This window comes from Chinchilla lanigera, unplaced genomic scaffold (assembly GCF_000276665.1).
Source record: "Chinchilla lanigera isolate Chin_1 unplaced genomic scaffold, ChiLan1.0 scaffold00012, whole genome shotgun sequence".
Taxonomy (NCBI): domain Eukaryota; kingdom Metazoa; phylum Chordata; class Mammalia; order Rodentia; family Chinchillidae; genus Chinchilla; species Chinchilla lanigera.
In genome coordinates, this window is record NW_004955413.1 from 9,060,482 (window position 1) to 9,087,707 (window position 27,226).

The window sequence follows — 27,226 nt, forward strand, 5'->3', positions numbered from 1 at the left end:
AAAAAAAAAAAAAAAAAAAAAAAAAAAGATAAGGTCATTCTCACAAAAAGACAGAAATCTCTCCGAGTATCTTTATAGACACCACTACATGGAGTGGAATTTATGTGGTTCAACAATTCCTACAGTAAATAAAGTGATGAATTTCACAATGAGAATTGGGGGACTGAACAAAGGAAGGAGAAACAGAAAGAAGGGATCTGTAGAAGAGTCACAAGTGGTTGTGTTTGATCAGAACAGGTAAGATTTATGAGCTAACTAGAAAGCATTTTTTCCTTACCCCCTAACCAAGCCATAAGCATTGCCACTGGAAAATTTTAAGATTGTTTTGTGCTTCTCTTGAAAGAAAGAACTGTAATTCCCTTGCCCAACAGATGGAGAAGACGAAGTAATAGCCAAAATTGTTGAGATGCTGAAATATTCTGGGGACCAGCTGCAAAAAGAGGTATGACCCATCTTGAAGCAACGTGATTTCTTCCTCTGTCCACGTTCTAGTACATGAGAATAGACCTGTACTCCAGGTTGAAACCTTAATCCTTTCCAAAGTTCTAGTTTCCACTTAGTGGAAACTAGATTTTATTTTCCTTGGAGTCTACACTCTGGCAACATCTTGGAAATGAATCAGTTTGGAAAACATAAGTAAACCTTGTGGAGCCTCATTGGAATTTTTGGAAACTAGAAAAGTAACTATGTTATTGTAAGAAAAGACGCCAGTAAATTAAAATTTGCTGAATAGGATTATTAATCTTGCTCTCCATGTAACTGATCCTCAGTGAAGCTTAGAGTCTTGCATTTGCCCTGCAGCCTGGATATCTGTATCACTCTGAGGTTGGAGTCCTTTCTGAAACCCCCCTTTAGTTGCTAGACTACTGTCTACCTTTAGTCTCTCTCAGCAGTCGGGCTGGGAGGGCATGTTAGTGTCACTCGCAGAACTTGTGGACTCTCTGCCACTAATCTGGGATGTGTAAGAGCTACCTTCAGGCAAACAGCTGATGAGCAAACCTTTAGTGTAATCAGAGTGCTTTTCTTTTTCTGAAAGCCATCTCTTCTGTATCCACTGCTTGTAGACTATAACATCATCTCTGGGGCTCGTCAGGGTCTGGACTGTGGACTTTTCTCTTTGCTTTGATCAGAATCTATGGGGAGGAACTCCAGCCCCGGGCCTTTCGCAGCAGGGGCAAACAGCAGGAACTAGTAGGGCACCCTGCCCAGTCAGAAAGTTCATGGCTCCTCAGTCAATGTCTTTGGCAGAAGTATGCCCAGAGAACGGTGACCAGGAGAAGGGCCAGGGAGAAGAGGCAGAATGAAAACCAGGGACATTAGGGTAAAGGGAAGAGAAGAGAATGTTGTGAGCTTTGGGCCATGAGCAGAGAGTGGGAGGGGTGCAGAGGAAGCAGGAAATAAAACATGACACATTATTTTAGGACAATCTTGCATTTCTCTAGAACTAGCACCGTGGATATAGTAGTTAAGGGCAATTGATTTCTCCCCTGGTAAGAATGAACTTCCTAGCAGTCGGGGCCACCCATGAGGGTCAAAGGCTGCTTTGTGCAAGAGAGTGATCTGTCTCCCTGTCACTAGAATTACCAATAGATACAAACAACGAGTCAGCAGTTCAGAACCGGAACTGGGATTGTGGGTGTGTGTGGTGGTGTCTTTTAGGAGGTGGCCTCGAATGCTCTTTACAAGCCAGAGGGCCTGTGGCTCTCGTGACTGCCTCCTTCCTGCATCCCTCAGCAGTGACTTGCAGTGGCCAAGTAGAGGTCAGGAAGGCCAGGCCCCGAGGGTGGTATGAAGGTGACCTCTCTGGTCATGATGAGTGATGCTTTCCTTTTCATCTCACAGATTACGACTCTCAGAACCCTCACTTTGCCGGATGCTCTTTCTTGATGATTTTCAGTGGTATTTTCCATTAGTTTGGGGTTTTTTTGTTTTTTTGTTTTTTTTTTTTTTGGTGCTGGAAATCAAACTCAGGACCTTGCACTTGCCATGCAGGCGCTGTGCCACTGAGCTATATCCCCACCCTCCATTATTTATTTAGAAACTTTGCTATTCCTTGTACATGTGTGCCCAATAGAGCATGCTGGTAGGAACACATGATAGGTGTGACCTTGTTTGTGTGGATGATGAGTTCCCACTACTTGGTGGGAAAATAACTCCCTCATAGCAAGGCAAGTGCAAAGCCACTCTGTGAGTGCATGAGCAGGCTGGGAGGCCCATTCTGTAGAGGCCAGCGAGCAGGAGCCACTGAGTGGGAAAGCTAGGTTGAAGGGATGGGGTGGTGCTCCGCAGCAGGCATTTCTCTCTGGCATTTGATTCTTTTAGTGGTCTGGCAGAGGCCACACTTCCAGCTGCCTGCTAAAGTTTGAGTCTAGCTTCTGCAATGGGGCCACTGACGAAGTCTTTTCTTTTTGTTTTGTTTTGTGATTCTGGGGATGGTACCTAGAGCCCAGCACATGCTAGGCAAACATTTTCCCACTGAGCTGCATCCCTGGCTGGAAGAGTCCTCTCTTGGTGTTTTGGAAGTTGGTCAGACCTGCTCAGATTTATAACTCAGATAAAAGGCTAGGCCTTTGGAAGTTGGGAGGTAGGCTTGTTTCACACAAAGCACATGGCTCCCCACAAAATCTTCACATAGCATCTCTTTCAACCTGCAAATATGCCTGTTACAAACAATACCTGTGGAAAACCTTCTTAACTCCAAGGACAGAACTAGAAGATTTATATGTTTTATTTTCAGCAATGGGGATCAAACCCAGGATTTTGCACATGCTAAGCAATTGCCCTACCACTGAGCTACAACCTCAGCAACCTAGGATTTTTCAAATAAGCATTTAGTCTCTGCTTAGTAAGAAAATTGTTTTCACATGACAACCATCACATTAACAGACATTATGAGTATGACTTTAAAAGAGGATGATGAGGATTTATGGCATATGCTGATTTTTTTCAAAGACGCAGAGATATTATAGGTTTTGTTTTTCTAAAGGTCCTGTATAGTAGTCCAAAGGAGGTAAAGCAGAGAGATACCAGGTTCAAGAAGAGGTAGGAGGTGAAATCAGTTGGGTAGAATAATGGGAAAGGAATCAACGGATGTGACCTTTAGTAAACATATCCACCTCAACAAGTCTTCCAGGACACTCCTATGCTTCCACAGAGTCCTGAGAAGTGTGTTTCCCATGATGAGCACTATTCTAAATGCCTTATTCTGTTACTCTCTGTCATAGGTACTATCATCATTTGAATTTAGAGGTGACAAAATTAAATCTGAGAGACTAGTAAATTCCCCATGATTGTACAGTTAAGAGTTGGGACAAGGTTTTGAGCTGGGGCATTTGTTCTCCCACTTCAGATCCTATGCGTGACTCTACTTCTAGCAAAGCACTTGTTATGGTTTGTGTCTGGGTGTCCCCCTAAAGCCTCATGTGGTCATGGGGCAGGCTTTTAGAGTTTGATTGATTATGGGTGTGAGAGCTGCACCTGCCCTGGGGTGGATAGTTTGCATATGTAAGGGAGAGCAAGAGGCTGCTTGCGGCCATTCCTGGCTTTTGTGCTTGTTGCTTTGCTGTGTTCTGCCACCATGAGCTGTAGCCCTCTGCCATGTGCCACTCTGCCTCGTAACCTACCAAGTATGGACTATAACCTCCACAAACTGTAAGCAAAATAAACCTTTCCTTCCTTAATTTTGGGCATCAGGTATTTTATCCCAGCAACGAGAGAAAAGTAACCAAGACAGCACTTATTGCTGTTTTACATTCATATGTAGACTGTGATCCCTTTGAGTGAGGACCTGAGTCTTAATCATTCACAGTATCTATGTACTGTTAAGTGCTTAGGGAATACTTCTTGAATGTTGACTGAATGGACTGTTGTTCAATTTTATCATAAATTTTCCCGATAAAATGAACTCCTTGAGAAGATACATGCTTTAGTCTGGTCCTGCACTATGTTGTGTCATGATTGAGACTAGAACCCGGGGTCTTTTTTACTGGGTGCTTTAGTGGCCTACACTTGAGCTAAGGAGTGGCTTTCTGTCTGCTTTGGCAGCCCAAGCTGTTCTACTGAGTGCTTCTCCTCTCATATACAGTTGAAGAAAGACAAGGATTTGATGAGCAGCTTCCAGGATGGGCTGTCCTTCCCTGTTTTCAAGATGATCACAGACCAGTTCCTAAAAGGTGTGGACACCAGAGGAGAATCAGAAGTTAAAGCCCAGGGCTTCAAAGCTGCCCTTGCAATAGACGCCATGGTCAAGCTCACAGCTATTGATAACCACCCAATGAACAGGGTTCTGGGCTTTGGAGCCAAGTACCTGGAAGAGAACTTCTCACCCTGGATCCAGCAGCATGGTGGATGGGTAAGTATATTCTATTTAAAAACAAATCCTCTCCAAACTTAGAAGAGTTGGGATGGGAAGGTTTTTTTTTTCTCTCTTCTAACTTTTTTTAGTAAAGGGATCACATCTGTGAAGCAGTTCTCATGGGCTTAGGATACATGAGTGGCAAGAGATCTATCCCATTGATGGGAAGATATTTTTAGTGATTATCTTCATCATGCATAAATATTTACTGAGTTCCTTCGGGGTATGTGAGGTATGTATGTGGGGGCAGAGAGACTGGTCAGCTATAGCAGGAAATGAGATTCAGAGATATAAAATGTTGACATAGATGTAATGTCTACTTTCACAAATTCCGTAGGCAGCAGAAGTCTGGGGGTGAAACAGGGTAGGGAGACCATTCCTCACACCCCCAGTTACTGACAGGGTGTGGGGCTGGCCCTTATACAGAGATTCAAGGTTCATGACACTCTGTCATTGCTGCTTTGACCCAGCCACTTTGACAGGGCCATTTTGATACAAACTACAAAGCAAACAGTTAAACTTTCACCTAATTTAAATTACTTGTTATCAATCAAAACAGATATTTTCCCCTTAGGCCTCAGGCTGAACTCCTCCCCCATCTTTTATCCTTGTTCCCTGCCATTTCCTCAAACTGCCATGTTTGAAGGGCTGCATGAGGGTCAAGAGTTGTGAAAATGCATTACCTCAGAACTTAAAATTCCCAGAGGCCTAGGGTACTCCTGGGAGGACAGGCTTTCCCCTATGTTATCCTTAGTCCTCTTTCCAGAAAGGATCTGGGAGCCAGCGGGAGGTGTGAGTTGGTTCCGGACATGACCTTGGACTTGCAAACAGGCTTGGTTGCTTGGGTGTCAGGAGGAAAGTGCGGTTGATCTTGCCCACGGCTGAAGTCCTCCTGTGGTCTTCAGTGGCTGCCCACTCTTCTGTTTCTGTTCCACTTTTACACCACGTGTGACCGTCTTTAAGTGCCTGACTTGAGCCTTAAGTATTCTAAATTTAAGCTGCTCTAACCCTCCTAAAAGGAGAACAGCTTCTTTGGTAATATTTCAGTTTCCCCTCTCTTCTTCCACGGATGCCCTCCAGTCCCTCTTCTGCCCTAAAGCTTTTCTGACCACTCCCAACTGTGGCCTCTTCAGCCCCCACCTGTAATACTTCACGTTTGTACCATAATAATGTACAGGATCAAATTCCCAAAGAACTACGTTACACACGTTCATTTAAAAATGACTGTTGGTCTTATTAGTATATTTTCCTGCAGACATGATAAATATAAGTTGGGTTCTCAGGCCAACTCTCAAGTTTATTCAACCCACTAATGTAGCTGAGATGTCATAAAAGCTCTATTTAAAAACAAACAACATAGTGGTTTTATACCAAAGCACAAACAGTGAAAGAAAAAAAATAGAAAATTTGGACTTCAGTTTTGTTCTTTAAAGGATACAACTATCAAGAAACTAGGAAAACAGCGCCACAGGTGAAGCTCGGTGGTAAGCATGCGCCTAGCATGCTGTAGGTCCTGGGTTCAAGTCCGAGCACAGGAGAAAAAAAAAGAAACACAAAAAACTGTAAATCATTTCTTTAGTAAATGATTTATATTCAGAAAATGCAGTGAAATCTTACAGTTCCACAATAAAAAGTAACCTAATTTTTAAAATGGGCAATGGTTTTACATAGACATTTCTCCAAAGATAGACAAATGGTCAATAAGCACATTTAAAAAGATGCTTTCTACCCTCATTTCAAATATTGTTTTTGTTTTTTTGTACCGGGAATCAAACTCAGGACCTTGTGCTTGCCAGGCAGGCGCTTATACCACTGAGCTACGTCCCCAGCTACCCTCATTTCAGTGGCAGGGAACTCTGGGCAAGGTGGCACACTACTGTAATGCTCACTATTTGGGAAACTGAGGAAGGAGGATCACAAGTGTGAGGCCACCCTGGGCAACTCTGTGAGAGACTGGCTCAAAAGGAAAAATAAAAAGGGCTGGGGATGCAGCTCAGTGGCAGAGTGCTGCTTGATTTGATCCCCAGTACTGACAAAAGAAAAAGAAAAAAAAGGAAAAAGATAGAGAACTGTAAATTAAAATCATGATGAGCTCTACACACTGACTAAAATAAGAAAGGTAATTGCTGGTGAAGATGTGAAGGAACTGGAATCCTCATCTTCACGCACAGCTGGCTGAGTTGTACGATGATGCAGTCCCTTTGGGAAACAATTTGGTAGCTCCCCAAACTCTGGCAGGATTACAAGGAGCTGTGCAAGTTTCTCATGAGTTCAGTACCCAGCACCACCGTGGAGTGGAGTGGAGTGGCATGGGCAACCAATTCCACTCCTAGATATATAACCAAGAAAGTTAAGATCATATTTTCACAAAAAAAACCTGTACATAAGTATTCAGAGCAGCATTTATTATTCATAATAGCCAAGTAGAAACAAGCAGAATGTCTATCAACTGATGAATGATGAATGGATAAAGAAAATAAAGTATATTCATACAATGGAATGATTCCACTGTAGTAATAAAGCACTGATCCATATATGAACCTTAAAAACATTATGCTAAGTAAAGAAGTCAGACAAAAAGAACATATGTTGTATGATTCCGCTCATACGAAATGTCCAGGATAGGCAAATTCAGAGGAAGAGATAATAGATTAGTGGTTGCCAGGGGCTAGAGAATGAGGGACTATTTTGGAGGGATGAAATATACTAAAATCAGAGGTGAGCCGGTGATTTAGCCCAGAGGCACAGCACCTGCCTAGCAAGTGTGAGTTCCTGAGTTTGATTCCCAGTACCCAAAAAGCAAAATACATAAATAAAATAAAATCAGAGGTGATGGTTTTACCACTGTGAATATACTAAAAGCCACTCAATTATGAGTATTAGAGGGTAAAGTTTATGATATAATTGTTTCAGTATATATAAATAGGGATTCTAGTTCTAGTTATTAAATAAGGGGGACAAAAGAAAATGAATCAAAACATGCTAATTATTTTAATTTGGTTACTGGTGATATAGAGCAAACTGAGAAAATAGATGAATTCATCAGGAGAAATATGAAAGGGGATTTTTCAAAGGCTTTAGAAGTTGGTGGTAGCAGTTCTTTATCTTCAATCCAAACTGCACCATCTGTCTGGGATATCATCAACCTGAATCTTAACTCTTGGCCACTCTTAGGTTTCACTTGGAACATGTAAGTAGAGACTAGGAGAGAGAAGAAATACTGTGTGAGAGGAAGCCCTAAGTTGTCCAGAAGGATAGGACAGGAAAGGAGGGATTTTCACTGGCCCCTTGGTCTGTCTTGGGCTGTGTGGTGCCTTTGTAGTAGTGTGGAAGGAGGGGAAACTTCCTGAATAGAAGCCTGTCAGAGACTCAGTGTCCCTAACTATCTCCGTATTTCACATTTCCCAGGACAGCATCTGACACTCTCAAGCACAAATAAATCTATGAGGACAGGGCAATGTGCCTTATGCTTCCTGCTATCTGCCATATTTCCTGTCACTTTATATACATCACAGGTGTTCAGCTAATACTCGTGAAGTAGTGAATGAATCAAGCGAATGAATTGCCACTCTGTCTCCAAAGTGTGCTCACATCGGTCCTGTGAGGTTCTGATTTGCTCCTAGGCTTTGTCCTGCACAGTGCAGCACTGTTCCCATAGTTGCCCTGCGGTCCTGCAACCTCACCCTTCCGCAGCCGTCTAAAAGGACTGGTCTGCAACCTCCATGCAGCCAGCAACCTGGCAGTACCCACCTTTTTGAGTTTTGAGTACAGCCTCAAAGTCTTCCTTCCCATCTTCAAGAAAGATCCAGCCTGTTAGTCCTGGATGTGTAACAGAAGACCTTCACTAATGTTTTTCTTACAGGCATACCAAGGATGCCAGGCACCTTTCCAAACCCTCCCCCAGCACTAATGCACGCTCTGCGCCTCAGGTCATGCCTGGGATAAGAGCACAGTTACCAGACATATGTTTTCACTTCAACAGTGAATCAAACTTGGAATTTTAAGAATTTATTTCTCTTCTCCCCCTCTAGGAAAAAGTACTCGGGATATCACGTGAAGAAGTAGACTGACATATCTGGAATCCTCATTGTCCAGTGGTGATTCTATGTACATGGGCCTCAGCACAGGCTGGGAGAGAAAATTCAAAGGTGCAAGGCGGATGGAGTTCTGAGGTTATTACTCCTGTGACTCAAGAGGCACCAGGAGAAGCCTCGCGCTTCTCCAGCTCAGGGGACATAGTAGCATCGTTTTTAATGCTGTTTTCAGGTCCTCCACTGAGTGTGTGAGAAAGTCTATGATTACTGGTAATTTTGCTTTCAAATGTTTGAATGGAAACCATCCTCCTGCCTCTGTTAACTACCTTAGAGAAAGTGTAGTACCGATGCCTGCTGACCTCATGAGGGTGAAATGATAAACTGAGCCTGTGCTTACTGTTTTAGTTTCTAGGACTATTTGTTTTTAAAGTACACTCTGGATGGCCTAATAATGACATCGTTTCCAACCTACCCTTAGGAATATATTGCTATTCATGTCAGTAAACATAGCCTAAAGAAACTGTGAAGTTTACCGTGATAGCCACTAGTTTGGGAAGTTACACTTGTATGTATCTTTTTGACCCATTTCTTTGTTCATAGTTTGAAAAACTTCCATTTGGTACAAAACCACAACTCCCATCACCTTCGTTTTTCTTCTGCATGACTCACCTCTACTTCACAAGGTCTCTGGGGCTTCCTTTATTGTTCTTTGTGGTGGTGTAATGACGGGTAAAATAAAAACACTGAAGCACTCCTGTTAAGACAGTGGTATTCTGGTTAAAATGAATAGTAAGTAATAGTAGTAGGGGTTCTCTGGGGATTGATTACATAAAGTACTCAGGACAGCTCTTGGTACTTAGTGTTAAGTGATTGCTTGTGCAACCTTATATGTGCTGCCCTCAGCTAAGCTGAAAAACTTCTCTCAAAGTAGTCACTGATTGCTTTTTGAAATGGATACTGTTCAGAATGAGGTTTTAGTAACTAAAGTATGTTCTACAGTGTTTAAGACACATTTTAGAAAAACTATCAAATTATAGACTCACACATTTCTGGATTTCTAATATCCAGTATGAGGCCCAACACAGAATAGGTGCTTAATAAACTTTTGATGAATAAATGAGTAAGTCAGTCAGACATGTTTTCAGGCTCAAAGAAAACTTGGACCTATCATTGCGTTGGCCTACCGATCATAATGCATTATTTTTTCTTTTCCCACATGAAAATCATAAATGTTAGAGAGCCTGTTTACAGATAGAGATACTGAAGACCTCTCCTCCTATTTTGATCCAACCTTTTCAAATCATTTGCAGTTCCCAAATGAATTACCCTTACTTGGAATATTCTTGCCTGCCAGCCTCCTTCCCCCGCAGCCCCCCATTCCCACTGATCCAAATAACTCCAGCCCATCTTTCTAAATCTACTCTTCACTGCCACCATGAATCACTGACTAGCTTTCCCTTGGCCCTCAGGGGCTATATTTGGATGCATTTCCTTGTAAGGATGTTCCAAAACACTATGATATAAGCACTATAGTTAATGCATTGTACTATAAAAACTGATTTACTTAGTCTGTCTTAGTGCTTTGTAAGCTCTTTTGTAAGCAAGTATTATATCTCGTTTAACTTTGCATCTCTAATGCCAGGTGTATTTCTGACACACAATTACAGAGCCATATCCTAGCCTCACTGTAATAGCTTGTAAATCAAGCTCAAGATACGCGTAGTCATAACAAGCTCTCCAAATGCTTCTAAAATCATCGGCAGCTTCTAGTCAAGATGGAGTGCCAGTAACTGCATGTAATATCCTTGAAAAGAGTAGCAGACTACATAAATTGAACAATTTTCAAGCATTTGATATTAGGTAATGAAGAACTGGTCCTGCACAAATGAGGAAAGCAGTGAGCCCATGACTGCTCTATTGTATTGCACGTTCAGAGTCTCCAGGACTGCTGGAGAGAGGGACCCACACGGGGGTCAGCCACTGCCCTGAGCAGAACAGGTGAAACTGATGGTCAGGAAAGCCATAGCAACCACAATGAGCAGGAACAACAGAAAAGAAAAGAGAGGTAAGAAACTCCAGAGATCTGCAAATAACTTTGCAGGTCTTCAGCTGTGTACTGGTAACAAATGTAGATGATGAAATCAAGCGAGACTTCGGAAAGACCTGCATGAAAATACTACTCCAGAGCTTACACAAGCCCAGCAGAGTGCCTATTTCAGCAATAGGTTAAAAATTCAAAACAATTTTTCCTTAGAAATAGGGCAAATTTTAGTATGGACTAAACTGTTCTGGTCTTGCCTAGCAGAAATTAATACCCCAAAATGAAAGCACTAAATTAATTCAGTTTTGCTCCAGAACAAACACAGTAAGTTTTTTTGGGTTACCAAAATCCAATACCCAACTTTTGTCTGGCATAAAAAAAAAAAAAAAAAAAAAAAAAAGAAAAGTCTAGCATACAATAAAAAATTATAATGCATGAGAAGAAGTGACACAACTGATAGAATTATTACAGAAGGACACTAAAACTGTTAAAATTGTATATGTTCAATAAACTGGAGAAATAATGGAAGACGTGGAGCACACATTTAATTTATAAATATGACTCAAACTTCTACAGCCAAAATCTGCAGTATTTGATATGAAAATATACTGGGTTGAATTGCAGAAGATTAGACATTGTAGACGAATGGACAGGTAAACCTGAAGATATAGCAATAAATCCATTTTTTAAAAAAAGCACAACTTCTAATGGCCTAATGTATTTGTAAATGGAGTAAAGATTTTCCAGATTTGATGAAGAGGATAAGTCCACAGAATTAAGAAAAATCAGTGACTGCCAAGCACACACACACACGTAGAAAACTACACCAAGGCACACCATATATTGCTTAAAACCACTATCAGAAAAAAACAAACAAAAAACAAACCTAAACACTTAGCAAAAAGGCATAGTACATAATGAAAAATTTAAAATGACACCAAACTTCTTGGGAAACTATGTAAGACAGAAAAAAGCAGAGGTACCTCTTAAGTACTAAATAAAATTGTAAACATTATCCTATACCCACAAAAAAGATGACTTTATAATGGATAGAATTTTTTGGGATATACAAAACTTAAAATAATTCCTAGCCAGCATACCTAGACTACAATAAACATTAAAGATAGAAGCTAAATTACAACAAACAGAAATCTGTATCTATAGAGAAAAGGGAAAGCTCTGGAAATCATAAATATGTGAGTAAATATACAAGATTTTTTCTTATTTAAAAAATAATACTTTTTTGTGGTAATGGGAATTGAACCCAGGGCCTTTGCACTGAGGTGTATGCTAGCCCTTAATTTTATTTTTTTTAAACTTTGATACAATCTCGGTAAGTTACCCAGGCTGGGTTTGAACTTGTGATCCTCTTGTCTCAGCCTCCCAGAGTGCTGGGATTAAAGGTGTGTGCCACCACACCCAGAATGATGTACTATCTATTTATATATATATATATTTATTTATTTTTTGTCTTTTTGAGACAGGGTCTTGCTATGCAGTGCAGGCAGGCTGGCCTTGAGCTCACTCTGTAGCCCAGGCTGGCCTCGAAATCACAATGATCCTCCTGCCTCAGCCTTCTAAGTGCTGGGATTACAGGCTTGCACAATGCCTGGCAGTGAATGATGTACTATTTAAAGGAAATATAATACTTTGTGGTGGTGTTTATAACATACATAGTATAAAATGTATATCCATAATAGTACAGAAGGTAAATCTTGGAAGCAGCCTATATGTCCATCAACAGGTGGATGGACAAAGAAAATGTATTTATATACAACAGAGTACAACTGTCTTAGTTATGTTTCTTGTTGCCGAGACAAAATACCTGACACCCAAAGATAAAGGGGGAAAGGTTTATTTAGCTCAGAGGTTAGCTCACAGAGGTTTACAGAGATTTTGGTTCATAATCAGCTGGCTCCAAGGCAGGATGGCACAAAGCAGAGGGCAACAGTTCATAGCAGCAGAAGAGAGCAAAAGCAAGCCAGAGAAGGAAGGGACAAGCCTCTTTCTGTCCCTTATATTACATGGAGGACACCAGCCCAACATAGGTATAGCACTCACACCCTTAATCCCAGCACTTGACAATGAATCAATCACAAACTCTAGATTCATCCACCCCTGAAAAACCCACCCCACATGACTGCATGAGGGACATCTAGACACAAACTATAATGACGACGCTTTTTCTCTACCCCTCCTAGGTTTGTGCTGAGGTCCTTGTAACAAGACAGGTTGGTAAGAGGAAACCATCCAAACATACACACTTCAGGTGACACAACAATTCTTTTGTTGTTTTTTGTTTTTTTCCAGTACCAGGAGTCGAACTCACGACCTCGCACTTGCCAGGCAGGTGCTTTGCCGCTGAGCTAACTCCCCAGCCCCAACACACCAATTTTTGTAAAGAAAATGAAAACCCACAGAAACAGATAACTATTAGTACTTTATAAAAGTTTTGATGAAGAGTACAAAAATATGATAGGGAAAAGGGTCTGATCTAATGTTATAAACTGGGGGAAACTTACCAAAACCAGTTAGAGTCTTCTCTGTGATCCTTCATATTTAGAAATGAGAATATTCTTTTCCTTTGCTTCAGGGTGGAATCAGAAAATCTTTCCTAGGTTTTCTGACCTTGCTTTGAGGGAGATGGATGAGAGAGGGGTCAGAAAGCCAATTCTGCTTCTATAGTTTCTTCCAATTCCTCCAACTCCTTCAGCTTATTCACCATGGCAAGATGCCATACTTCGCGAGTAATGTGTTCCGACGTCCATCAGAGAAGGCACAAATTATCAGTCAGAAATGAAGACATTAAAATTAAAAGGATAAGGCACATACTTTATGTTGATGATCAATGACTTACATACAATGAATAAATTTCTTGAAAAACACAAATGACTGAAAATGACATAAGAAGCCGGGCATAATGAAGCATGCCTATAATGCCACTCTGAGAGGCTGAGGTAGGAGCATCACTGCTCAGCCTGGACAACTTCGTATCTTGGTGAGACGGTCTCAAAAGGCTGGATATGTAGCTCAGTAGACCCTGCATGTAATCCAAAGAAAGAAAGAAAAAAGAAAAGAGGAAAGAAAAAGAAAGAGGGAGGAGTGCTCACTTCAGCAACACATATACTAAAATTGGAAAGAAGAAAAAAAAAAGAAAAAATAGAATATATGAATAGATCTAGAACTATTAGAAAACTGAGTTGGAATCAAGAATTGCATTGCATAGAACTTGGGGTTCTAATCCTCTCCTCATGGACTCCCACAGAAAAAATTGCATAATCACTGTGCAAAACATGGAACTTCAAGGCTACACAACTGAGTGAGGGTAGTGGGGGCAACTTTGGAGGGATGATCGGAAGTCACTCTCTCAAGATAATCACTTCTCTCTACCCACACAGCTTGTGATGTAACACAGGCACGGGGTGTCTCTGCTGAGGCAGAAATTCCTCTGGGAAGGAGAGCAAGGGCCCAGGGGCAATTTAAGAATTGAGTGGGCACCTGCACGGAATAGGGTACCACAGGAGTTTGGACTCCAGCAGACCCTACTTTGTAATATTATGCACTGCCTTGAAGGCACTATGTGTAAGCATCTCTCTGGATCACATAAAAAAGTCTATAATAAACTAAAACAAAAAAATTGCAATATAGGTAGAGAAGAGAGTGTCACTCCAGACATACCTTGACAACTATTCAATATATGACAGTAGAATCTAACTATGTCCTTTTCCCTCTGCCCATTACTGCCAACATGTTTCTGATCAAAATTTTGCACTGGAGGGGGGTAAAAGAAAATTAAGAAATGTCATGTACATGTACCAACTCTCCAGGATAAATGTAATCATTATATACTACAAACATGTGCCATTAAAGAAATAAATAAAAAGCAGCTGCCTGGAAAAAAAAAAAGTGCACTGGAGCTATTCATGCTCAAATCGGGCATTTCCTGTCAAGTTTGGTTATTAACGACTTGATTACTTGGGGGAGGGGTAATAAGACACAGCCCAGTGTCTGGTGCACAAAAATGCAGGCCAAATATTAATAAAATTATGCTTCACCTTTGGCCTCTTTATTGGAGAAGATTTTCTATTAAATCTGAATTTGTAAATGTAAATCTCAAATAGAAAATTTCCCATGAAGGGGGAAAGGATCATTCAGATTGCACAATGGTATAAATGATGGAACCAAGATTTGAGCACCGTAATTCATCATTCGAATTAAATTTACAGAAACAAGGCAACCATATTTAAGACAAAGAGTTAACATGAAAAGGGCTGTGTAAATGTCTCTGAAAACCTATTTGGGGAAAGAAAGACCCAAAATGAATCACAAGGTTCCCACTCCCCTACCCCTTTCCTGTGGTATTAGGGTTGAACCTAAGGCTTTTACACAGGCAAGTACTCTACTGCTGAGCTACACCATCAGCCTCCTTTTATACTGAGACAGTCTTGCTAAGTTGCCCAGACTGGTCTGGAATTTGAAATCCTCTTACCTTGGACTCTCCAGCAGCTGGGACTACGGGGGTGCCTAGCTAAATTGACACTACCTTCAATTCAGGCAAACTAGAGTTGTGCCTTTCCTTTCTTTGATTTAACTGGGCCTGTATGATTTCTCCCTCCAGGGGAAAGAACAGGTAAAATCCACAAGAGTGAAGATAAGCTTATTTTAGAACTCCTGCTAAGGAAGGACATTATATCAGAATTTAATTTCCACTTACCCATCTGACATTTGAGTTCTACTACTGCATAAAACAAAGCAGTTTTCCTTTCTTAGCAGAGCAGTAGGCTCACATGCAGGCTGGGACCTGGGAATTCAGGCACTCAATAGTTTTACCATAACTACCCTCATGGAAGAAGCATTAACACACCATGCTTGGCTCTACAGCAGGAAGACCAAGGTTCATTTTAAAAACTAACTGGAGAGACAGGAAGGGAGTGTTGCTCAAACTCCACATCAGGACTCCCACTCACTGAAAACAAGAACAGCCTGTTTTCTTACTCTCCGTTCTCAATCAGGCACCCTCAGCAAGGAAGTAGCCCCAGCCCTGCCCTTCCCAAATCTCTCATACAGCAGATTTGAAACACAAATAAAGCTGTTTACACTACAATCTTTATATCACAGCAAAGCACAAACATATACCGTTTTAATTTCTTGCTGCAAAGAAATGACACTTTTATTTTTCCACTGTTTTATTATAAAAATCAACATTTCATTTGTTACAATTCAGCTTATTGTAATAATCAAAAAGGGGATTTATACAAGGTATTTTTATACAGTTATAATTAAAGCACTTATTTTACAAAAAGGGGGAAGTAAGTGGACAAGGGCTGACCAAATGTTGGTCATTATAATATAAATACATCCTTGCAAAGCACCATCGTACCAAAGTCGATGAACAAGAAACACCAGTTGACTTTAAGACAATGACGAATATTAAAGCTTAAGAAAAAATTTAAAAACATAAAGGATAAACATCCGAAAGCAGCACCAGATCCTTCACTTGCAAGTTAAGGCTAGTCCAGTTTAAGCTTCATAGTATCCTCTTTCCTCTCTTCAGTTTTCAATAATCCGGACACTTAACTCCATGTAATACTGGATTGAATCAGATTTTCTTTGCTTTATATTTCTTTTAATACCCCCATTTAGGCTTTGATATAAATAGATATATCTAGCTCCATCGATTAATATCTCTATTTCCTCAATACACTTAATTAAAAAACCAAACAACCCAAATGGACAGTGAAGCAAAAGTATGTTGTCTATAATTCTTTGGTGTTAACTTCTGGGAAAATTCTAAGTACCATGGTTAATCTACTGGTTAGTGAAATCTATATTCTACTTCTGAGTATAAGAAATCTTTGAGTCTGTAATTCATTCTATAAAGTCATGATGATACTTTTCAGCAATAAAACAATGATTTAAAAATTTCTTATGAAAGAGAAAATGATATAGTTTACCTCAATAAAAGAGTGAGGGTGGAGTCAGCTATTTTGATTTTCTAAGTCATTAAGAGAAATCTACAAATCTACCTCTCTTTCCACTCAGGTACAGGGTTAATCTAATAAGATACGAAATCAAATGAAAGAGAAATACCCTGAGGATATGGAGTCTCAATGGCCATCATTTAAATTTTTAAGAAGTTATAAATGTACAATTTTTATGTTGAAGTTCAAACAAAGTCCTTCACTCAAAGTCTGAATTACAAAAACCAAATTTTGAGACAGAATAATGACACCCTCCTGAAGTCAGAAATCACACACAAACTACTAGTGCTTTCTAACATCGTAGTATTTTTCTTGGACTATTTTTAGGCTTGAGATAAGGAAAGGACACCAAATAAAATTAATTTTTTTGAGTTTAAGAAGGTACAGCCATATACCTGTAATCCTAGCACTCTGGGGCACTGAGGCAGGAGGCTCACAAGTCTGAGCAACTTATTTACTTAAAAATACCCTACCACAAAAGTTAAAAAAAAAAAAAGCTGAAACGGCCTTGGGCTCAATCTCCAGAACTTTAAAATAAAAAATCTCATGTTTTAAAAACTTGATTATAAACTTCTTTAGGACTCAGTCCATGTCCATGTCCAGCTACAGTCTCATATGTGGATCCTAATTATTAGTTGACCAACTAATATCCATACACCGATATCCAATATTCCACATAAACTATGGATATATATGTAGCTATAAGCACTGCAAAATCATGACATACATGGGGGTGTGAAAAGTCCAAAATTTTTGTTTCTGGATATTGCAAGGTTTCCCACGCAAGAAATACAACTATTTTTTTAAAAAACTACATTCTAACACTTTGATCTAAGCAGCCCACCTCCTCCAGAGAAGACACTGCGAGCCTCTCTCAACTCTACTGTGACTATTCCTATCAGGTCACTTAACACATTTCATTAACAGTGTAGGTAGGCTGCAGTTATTAATTCTACTTTAAATAGCCTTCATTAATGTGCCTTTACAGAAAAAAATGTTTTCCCAAAACTAATTGCTACCTAAAACAGATACTATTTTTACAACTTAAATACTGAATGAGTTTCCCTTATACAAAGCATTGACTTCAGGGTATTTTAAAATGAACAAATAAAACTCTAAATTACCTAAAATTTTACTGACTGAACAATCCTCCTAGCCAGGTGTAGTGATGAACACCATAATCCTAGCACTCAGGAGACTGAGGAGAAGAATTCCAAGTTTGAGGCCAGCCTGGGCTATATAATGTATTCAAGGTCAGCTTGAGCTACATAGAGGCTATTTAAAAAAAAAAAACAAACCCAAACAAAACAAAAAATCCTTCCCCAAATTATTAGCCTATATTAGATGTAGATGTATTTTAACTGAAGCCTTCATTTCTAAATAACTTACTGTCCCTTTTCTCAAACTTCTTAAAGGATCAGGTTGTACTTTGGTGGTATATCACGAAGTGTTTTTATATTGGAATTAAAATAATTACACTTTTCAGCCGAACAGACACCACTAATACGTAGTATAGAAGAATGGCAGCAAGTGCAAAAGGCATAATAAAATTTCATAGAAGCAAAATTAATACTGAGAGAACACCATTCAGTGACTTGTGTGAATGTGCCACTGCCTCTGCCAGCTTGAACCACCAGTGGGAATGCAACATGTTCAAATCAGAGCCACCAGGCAGCAAGACACGAATTACAGTCTCCTCGTGAACAGGCAGCAAACCCCTTGGGCACTGAGGCAGCCAGGTTGAGAACCTTGGTCACAGAAGACCAATACCAAAGAGCTCGCTGCAGTGCACAGTATGTGATGTCAAAGCTCATTTCCCAAAGATTTGATTATCAGTAAGTATGCATAATTCAAGATGTTCAAAATACTCTTGAATTTAAAGATTAGATTAAATTCTATTCATTTTTTCTGCTGAAGTGACTCTCATGATACACTAAGCTTATCATCTTTTTGCACTTTTTCCCAACTTATGTTCTCATGTTCATTTTTCTCAATTTTTCCAATTAAAGCTCTCATGTTTAGTAATCAAGATATATTTTACTTATGCTTAACTGTCCATATAACCTGAGGATCACTAACTTTTCCAAATTGGACAATCCTCTCATTAAAAGTACTCTCAGAAATATCAAGAATCTATCCCAATGATCCCAGAAAGAGGATACTGAGATTAAGCTGCACTGCCTTCAAATAATTTCAAAACAAATTGGCACACAAATTAGTATTTTGCAAGAAGAGGCCATTGCCTTCGCAGTACAAGCACTTGGACTGGGATAAAACAAGGCAATATTCTTCTTAGTTCATTATAGTGCAAGTTTCCACACGGGAAGCCCACCAGGTAAAGATGCACGTTAAACATGTAAACATAGAATTCTCGAACTCTAATTAATACCCAGTTATTGCTAACCTTCCCATCTTCATTGAAACATCCAGTACCCATGTGTCACAGATCGGAAGTTCAATGTCCACTTTGTCTTAGACAGTGAAGCACTTTGTTCCAGCAACAGGAAGAGGCAATACTTGTCTGACTGAGATAAAAGACACTGATGGATCACCATTTGTATATAGCAAATCAAGTGCACCTGGCTCTTTTAAGTTGCTCCCAACATTCTGAGCATTAGTCTGAAACCACATTTTTTCCTCTTTAAAAACGTTACTTATGTATTTTTAAGTTGCTTGAAAAGTTACTTCGTCTCTGCCAAAATGCTGAATCTTTATTTCTGTTGACATTTTTAGGGGAGCTCTGATTACCAGAGAGGTCTCACCAATACAGAGTTAGAGAGAGAGAAACAGAGAGAGACAGAGACAGACACAGAGACAGAATGAACTAACTCACCAGTATCTCTATTAACGTAAAAGCACACTAGTTTAAAAAACACATTCAATTTTAGCAGAGCAGCGCTAGACACACGTAAAAAGCAGGAAGCTAACTTCTGGCAAGGAGGCAGAGCAGTGCTAGAATCATTCCACAGGTCAGCCCTGATAGCTGAAGATGTAGCAGCCCCAGTACCATACATGACAGCAGGTCAGGCAGGTTACATAAGAGACTTCTATTATTCCCCTCCACCCAACTTCTGATAGCTGAGAAGTTAAGTTTATCTTCTCATTTAATTCCCATTGTTAAATTTCTTAAATTATCTTACTCCATAATGGGATAAGAGAGAACACACATAAAAATACATGAGAATATTGTAAGAATAATTTGCGGATAATTTGAAAAAACCTAACATTCACAGTGGGTAACAGGAAGGTATTAAACTCATGTCACACATTAGAAGAGGTATGTATGTAGACATCATTCTGAGAAAACTCGGTCTAAAGAACATGAAAATGTCACAAACTGTTAATATAGGAAAAGCTAATGGTAACACACAAGCTCTTTTTAAATAATTTTCTCTAACCAGAACATATTAAATGTTTTACTCAAAAATATATAAAAAATGATTTCATATTGTGATATTATATGCTGAAAGTACTGCAAGGATATATGATTTACAACAAAAACATAATGGTTAGACATCATTCTTAAACACTGTCTATACGTGTTGTAAAAAAGACATTTTATTGAGCACTAAAATAATCTTGGAAGTGAAGAGGACTGATAAAATGGTCAACGTTTTACCATTAAGCAACAACAGTGGTCAAATTGAAGAGCTAAGCTTGCTGGGGAATGGAGCTAGTAAAATATAAGAATCAAGCCCTAAATTTTGAAAATTCCATTTAATCAACTGTTCAAAGCTTGAATAAATCATGATCTCAGGGCAAAAATGGCCTATAGAGTTGCAAGGGGAGGTGGCAGTGTGGAAACAAACAGAAAAACCTTTCATTTTGACAGAGGTGTGGGCTCTAAGGTAGGGACGGAAGACGCGCACACATAGCCCTACGGTGTCTTACAGACAGCAGAGCTCTCCCACAACAGCAGCGCCCAGAATACAGTTTTGTAAATATATTTTCCTTACTAAAATTGTTGGATCCCTAGAGAAAACAAAGCCCTTTGTCAATATTAGTATTATTTTTTTTTTTTTCCTTTCATGATTTCTTAACTTGGCCCTCAAATGTTAGTTAACATGAAGGCTATTTGGCTACTTCCAAGTATCTGTGGTTTGCTGCTCTGGAATAGACTTTTTTCTTCTTTTTCTTTTTTCAAAGTTTTTGGTATCAATAAAGCCCAGACATCCCTGGTCAGTGATGCCTTTATCACTCCCGTCTCCTTTGTATCGGTCACTTCACTGGGTTTAAGGCATGCTTTGTGTGTTCAGTTTGCAAAAATAAAACCTTTAGTACAAATTTACTTTTTATACAAACTTTTATGGCACAAGCAGCAAATCTGCTGTTTTAAGAAAATATATAAATATCCTTTTCTTCTGTACAAATATCTCCAGTATTCCTTACCCCGTTTTATAACTTTAACTGTACATGGTCTGCCTCATCTTTCTCTAATAGTTCCCTCCCCCCCTCCAGATCTCAACCAAATGTGTATTTACATTCTTCATGGCGGAGGCAGTCAGAGGAGGAGGGCCCCTCCTCAGGAGGAGTCTGTGCAGGGCGAGGGTGGTGGTGGGTACAGGTGGTGGGAGTAGCTCCTCTCTGTGTATGGAGAAGGGGGGCAGCTTTCATAGTTCTCCTCTGCCGACAAGTACTGGCTTCGGGGCGTGGGAGGTGGGGGCACAGGTTCTGAGTCATAGTTCAAGTCACTGGTGTAGCCTTTGGCTGTTGCCACCGAGGTCATTCTCCGGCTAGGAGCATAGTCACTGTCACAAACATCTGTGCTGCAGGGTGTGGTTGGGGGTGCAAAGTGCCGGTAGCTGTATGGTCTGTAACTGGTACAGGGGAAAAGTAAAGAGAACCTGTTAATTTTATAGAAAAGTAACTCTCCTTCTCAGACTTCAGAGATATGAGATGTAAACTTCCCTTTGAAAACTTTGAGCTATTACATTTTAAATCTGCCCAGATCAAGAGGCAAGTTTCAATGGCTGAGGAAGACAACATGTATTCTCACATTTGTAAATGCAGAGACAAGTAAAAATGGACAGGATAGGAGAACAGGTGAATCAATCTAGTCTGCGGATATGCTCCAAATTCTTGAAATTAAACTGTATCACTGAATTAAACAGGACTATTCAAAGTTGTACTTGGCCGCAGCTGTAGCTCAGTGGTTAAGCATGTGCTCAGCATACATGAGGCCCTGGTTTTGATGCCCAGCACCACATTTAAAAAAAAAAGCACAACTCAAAAAACCCCACGAAGTTCTACTTCATGGTCATCTTTAGAAAATCTCTTCATCTTGTACTTAGTTTACAGAAAAGAGAAGAATTTCTGCAGTTTCACAGACTATGAGAATGAGTCCTTACAGTTTCACCTACTCAAACATGTTAGCATTCTTTAAGTGTGCCATAATTTACCTAAAAGATAATTTAATATCTGAAAACTTTATTTCCTCTTTTAAAGTCAAATACTGTACAACCAAGGCTGAATTTCAGTAGACAGCCTGAGGGTATAACTACCCCACTACCAAATATGATCAGGAGAAGAAACTCATTTGGGGAAATAGTTTTGATTCTCTGTGTAAAGATGGGTATTAATGTCCTAAGAGCAGATTCAACTGAACATCAAAATGATAAATTTTAAATACACATAAAGTGCCAAAGAATTTTACAATACATATTTCAGAGACCTAATGTATTTCTTACACTTGTTTAGCCTTTGAAGTGATCCACAGTTGGTAAATTTGTAGGAAAGCATAAAAAGAGAATAATGTACTTGTGATGATAAGAGCTGACATAAAGTGCTGAGTTTGCTGTCTTTCCTACTTCTATTTGTGACTTCTTATACATCTTTAGTCTGAGTATGATAAAGGTTACTTGTTTCATATTTACCCAGTCAAAGGTTTATGCATAAGCTTTTTCACCAAATCAAATGGCTGTGAGAGAATGGGTAATAGCGTGAAAAACTGACAGGCTAATGCATAAAATATACAGAATAGTATCCCAGGATACAAACCATCTATTGTCACTCCTCCTGGACTCAACAGAAATGTCTGCCAGAAGATCCTAGGTTACATGACTTGTTGAGCAGATTCTCAAAGCTTTTACTATTAGTACTGACATGCTGTCTTAAGGGTTTTTGATTTTTTTTATCTATTTATCCAAACAAGTGTCAAGCCTTGGTGAAATTTCCTACTTCTCTTTTTAAAGGGCAAATACTTCCATTTTCATGGGATAAGGGGGTGTATTAACAAAATTCTAAGTGCCAGATGAGACAGATCTCAACAATAAAGAGGAAACAGAAATTGAGCTTAATTTGAGACACAGAGTGGTTAAATAAAAATTGTTTTAAGTGTGATTATATTTATTTTTGAACAAACTTTTATTCAATTTGAATGAAAGTAGGTAAGTTTTTAAAATAAATTTTCAGATCTTTCCTTTTGCTTTTCTACTTTCAGACTTCCACTTTTTATGTGGCTTTTTAGAACCAACTCTTAGCAGGGACAGCAACATTATAACAATCAGAAAAACAATTAGTTAAGAGCCAAGCCTATGTCAAATAGTCTTATCTCAACTGAAAAGGGAATTCCGAACGATACTCTAGTTTCCACTGTATTTCCATGCATGAATGGGGCTATGTCAGGTCCACTTGACTGAAATGCTAGGAAACACCTCATCAGGAAGGTGAGCACTGAGGGATGCTCACAAACAGCACTCTATATACAAAGCTGTTGATTTTTACTGCCTTTCAAATGAAGTGGAAGACAAAATATTAACTGACCTGTCACCATGCTCTATAGACTCACAAATTAGTAGAAAGATACCATTTCCCCTGTTGTAGCTGACAAATATACTTCATTTTATTTTAGTTAGTCTTAACTTATTCCACGCATCATGAGAAATCTTTCATTCCAGATCACAATAACACACGTAAGCAAGGGCTGACCTTGTAAGTTTTCTTCAATTCTCTCAAATCTTGTACTCTTAAGACGCCCTGCTGGATGACAGCTCTCCAACTCTCTAAACCAGTCCTAGCCCAATATTCCATTATGTTCCCTTTTTGGGGGTGGGGAGGAGCTGGGGATTGAATCTAGGGGCACCCTACAAATGAGCTACTTTCCCAGCCCTTTTTATTTTTTGAGACAGGGTCTTGCAAAATTGTCCAGGTTAGCCTTGTACTTCAGATCATCTTGCCTCAGTCTCCAGAGTAGATGGGATTACAGGCATATACCACCACATGGCCCTAATATTCTATCCTTAGAGTATCAATCTTACTTAACACAAGAAGTAATTTATTTAGAATCAGTCACTTTGGTGGGTAAAATTTCATCAGAACACTGCCAAAAGCAAGGTGTGGTGGTACACACTTATAATCTTGGCACTTGGGAAGCTGAGGAAGGAGGATTGCTATGAGTTTCAAGGGCAGCCACTACAAAGCAAAACTGTCTCAAAAAACAAACAACAAACAAACAACCACCTCCCCCACACCAAAAAAAAAAAAAAACACGGCCAAAACCTGGACTCTCTTTCATTGCTCTTGTTTTATTTATTTATTTTTTTTGACAGAAGAATCTCACTATGTGGTTCAGGCCGGTCTTGAACTCACTATGTAACCCAGTCTGGCCTCAGACTTGTGGTAATCCTCCTACCTCAGCCTCCCAAGTGCTTATAGGCTTCTGCCTCCATTATTACTCTAAAGCCAGCATCTGGGGTCCTTAAAAAAACAAAGTAAAATGCCCTGAAAGAAAAACTGTCAAGAGAGGCAACATCAGCATTGCCAACATTCTCTCGCCAGTGACTGTCGACTTCTCATTTGGGACTTCATCAAGCCCCCAAGTGGAGTCTTTCCCTTTTTTTTGCTTCCCCACACTGCACGTCAAACCCATGATCTCATGTACGGTAGGCAAACATTCTACCAAGGAGCCACACCCCCAACCCTTTTTATTTTATTTTTTGAGACAGGGTCATACTAAACTGACCAGGCTAGCCTTGAACCTGCTATCTTCCTGCTTCATCCCCTGCATGTAGCTGGAATTATAGATATGTACCACCACGCCCAGTTTGCTTCTTTGTGGTAAGCATTTCCATTTCCATTAAGAGGATGTGGTATATTACCTGTACGATCTATGAGTAGAAGGACTGTTTGAAGAATAACCAAATTCCATAGTGTAATGTGATCGCTCTGTGGCAGGGGATGGTGGTGGGTTCAAAATCTAAAAGGAAAAATAATTAAAATATTAAAGTAACAATACTCTAAGCCAGACAGAGACATAGACATTCTTTCATCTTCTAATCGTATTGCTTTCCAGGGACTGTTAGCACAAACCTCCTTTTCTAAAGAACTGACCTCAAACAGTACTTGAGAACTTTGGCTCTCCCTTCACTAAAATAATTTCATTGAGGCTAAACAGCACAAAAGGATTAAAGGAAAATCTATTACCTTCAAATCATGTGTTTAAGTTCAACAGAGCTGGATTTTAGTTTTTTAAAATTATACATGTTCAGATAAAAATGACAGATACATGAAAAAGTCTAGGTATACTTATTTTTTTAGGAAGTTAAGAAATGAAGGTTCTAAATCTTTCAAGATATTTATTTGAAATGTGAAGTCAGTGCCCACTGCTTTCAAATATCTTGGTTATTTATAAACACAAGGTGGTGGTGGTGAATTGCTCAAGCTTCATATCCCAAATTCTGTATTAAAAAACTACTTCTACATTATTATTACCAAGTACCCACATTCAAATGAGATTTTAGTATTTTACTATTCAGAGAAGAACAAAGCGAAACAGACTGCTTACTGCAGGGAAGTAAGTGCCTTTGGTGCTGGAAGAACTGCTTGATGATGCGCCTGTGACATGTGCTCGATCATAAGGGGGTCCACTGCTTCCCCCCATGATACTGAGGGAGCTGATCATTGATTTACCTCGAGACATTCCTAACAGAAAGGGAATAAAAACTGAAGATGAGTAAGATCTATTACGAATAAAACTTTATTCAATACTAGTTACAAACACTGGTTATGGCTCATATCTACATGTGCCCCCAAAGCTTCATGTGATCATAGGTGGGCTTTGGGTGATGATTGGATCACGAGGGCTTGATGCTCATCAGTGGAGTAGTCCACTGATGAGCTTACAGCTCAGCATGATGTTGGGAGGTGAAACCCGGCCACAGGAGGCAGGTCACTGGGTGTGTGGCCTGGAAGAGTCTCTCTCCCTCCCGCCTCCCTTGATCTCTCTCTGCCTCCCACCACCATGCCATGGGCTGTTTCTCCTGTCAGTCAACTATGGACTGAAACCTCTATAAACTGTGAGCCAGGACAGACCTTGGAGTTGTGGGTATCAGGTACTGTGTCTCACCATGTAAATAACTAAGACAACACCAATAGTCACAGTAAAATAGTCAATTTAAAAACATACGCCCTCTTTTCCCAATAATAATTGGAAATGGTTAATGAATAAGGAACTTCTAGAGAATGTTCCTTAGAAGTGAATGCTTCCATTGACAGAAGGCCTAGAATAAGGCCAAGAGTTCCCACCTGCTCCCTAATGAGGTTTTCAACAGCCTGGACAGAGCTGAAGAAACAGGACTGTGAAGGGTGAAGGTTATAAAGCAGCACGGATTAAATAGTGAGACTTTTCAAAAGGAAACAGCTATTTTTGGGGGCATAAAATAACGCATGGGCAGTATTTCTTTGCTCACTGGATGCAAGTACTGCTAGACTCAAAACTACTAATGTTAAGGAAGAAATTCTATTTTTTCCAAGTAGCTTTCCAAATTTCACTTGCTGAAAATAGGTATGGCAACAAGGAAACACTGTCAGCTGAAATTCGATGTGTTTACTTAAAAGTTTTACTTGGCCTAAATTCCTATTTTCAGAAGTCTTTGGCCTGGCACCCCCTTCTCTATTTTCATTAAAAGGAAAGCTTTTCACTAAGGGCACCAAGAAACACTGACAATAAAGCTGTGCTTTCCTAGAGCAATATGGCCTACCCAAGCATAGAAGCTTTGTACACGTGGCTGTGACAAAAGCAGCACCACTGACCCTTCTGTCATCTCTAAATCACAGAAAACATGATAGTGTATCTTTCCCTGCTGTTACTTGGTTCCAAATTTTTGATTGCTGAAGGGAGGTTTATCCTGACAGCAGCGCTAGAGTGCCCTGGTTGTGAATCTATACGTTTTCTAACTTGCAGCTCTTCACAACAGACCAGCGAATTCTCTTTTCAGTGTATTGTGTCTCCAAAAGGACAACTGGGGGCTTAGTGTGTTTGCACTGTACCAATGCAAATTGTACCAATTTCTGCTATACTGTACCTATGGCCTTTTGCATAAAGAGAAGGTGCTAGAAGTAATAACATTTGTTCTTGTAATTTTTTAAACACAAATAATCTAGTTTGAATCAACTCTAAGTAACATCTTGTGTCTATAATGGAAATGTAGTAATTCTGCTAGAAACTAAAACTTGATGGGTCCGTCTTAATTCACCTGGAAGAGACCCTGACAGAGAACTCGGGTGTGGCACATAACCAAGAGGCACAGACGCTGGTCCATGAACCACATAGTCATTGGTCATAGCTTCCCCATCTCCCTTCATGCGTGGACACAACATCCTCTGGCAGATGAAGTATATAGTTCCAGACACAAAAATAGTGACAATCACTCCAATTACTGAACCAACCGTGTTGGTGGCCTGTGGTGCTGGCTCTTCAGTTGGATCTAAAATGAGAAATGCTGTATAATTATCTAATGGAAAAATAACAATGCATTCAAAATAGCAACAAAAAGGATGTGAAGCTATAAACAATTTGTAAATATAATTTTTTTATGGA

At 39.6% G+C, this 27,226-nt stretch overlaps 2 protein-coding genes across 12 annotated transcripts in view; one reads left to right on the forward strand and one right to left on the reverse strand.

Annotated features, from left to right (window-relative positions):
• Bcl2l14 (BCL2-like 14 (apoptosis facilitator)) overlaps positions 1-8,785 on the forward strand; it is a 28,995-nt gene extending 20,210 nt beyond the window's left edge. For all 11 annotated transcript variants that reach the window (XM_013511475.1, XM_013511478.1, XM_005378949.2 and 8 more), the window contains 3 exons: positions 372-442; positions 4,085-4,351; positions 8,386-8,785. In XM_013511475.1, the coding sequence (XP_013366929.1) occupies positions 372-442; positions 4,085-4,351; positions 8,386-8,424 (377 nt within the window). In that variant the 3' untranslated portion in view covers positions 8,425-8,785. The remainder of the gene's footprint in view (positions 1-371; positions 443-4,084; positions 4,352-8,385) is intronic.
• Positions 8,786-20,419: 11,634 nt separating this feature from the next.
• The window catches only part of Lrp6 (low density lipoprotein receptor-related protein 6), a 156,744-nt gene continuing 149,937 nt past the window's right edge, over positions 20,420-27,226 (reverse strand). The window contains exons 20-23 of the mRNA XM_005378957.1: positions 26,883-27,113; positions 25,193-25,329; positions 24,507-24,604; positions 20,420-21,227 (exon numbers count right to left, since the gene is read on the reverse strand). Of these exons, the coding sequence (XP_005379014.1) occupies positions 20,933-21,227; positions 24,507-24,604; positions 25,193-25,329; positions 26,883-27,113 (761 nt within the window). The 3' untranslated portion in view covers positions 20,420-20,932. The remainder of the gene's footprint in view (positions 21,228-24,506; positions 24,605-25,192; positions 25,330-26,882; positions 27,114-27,226) is intronic.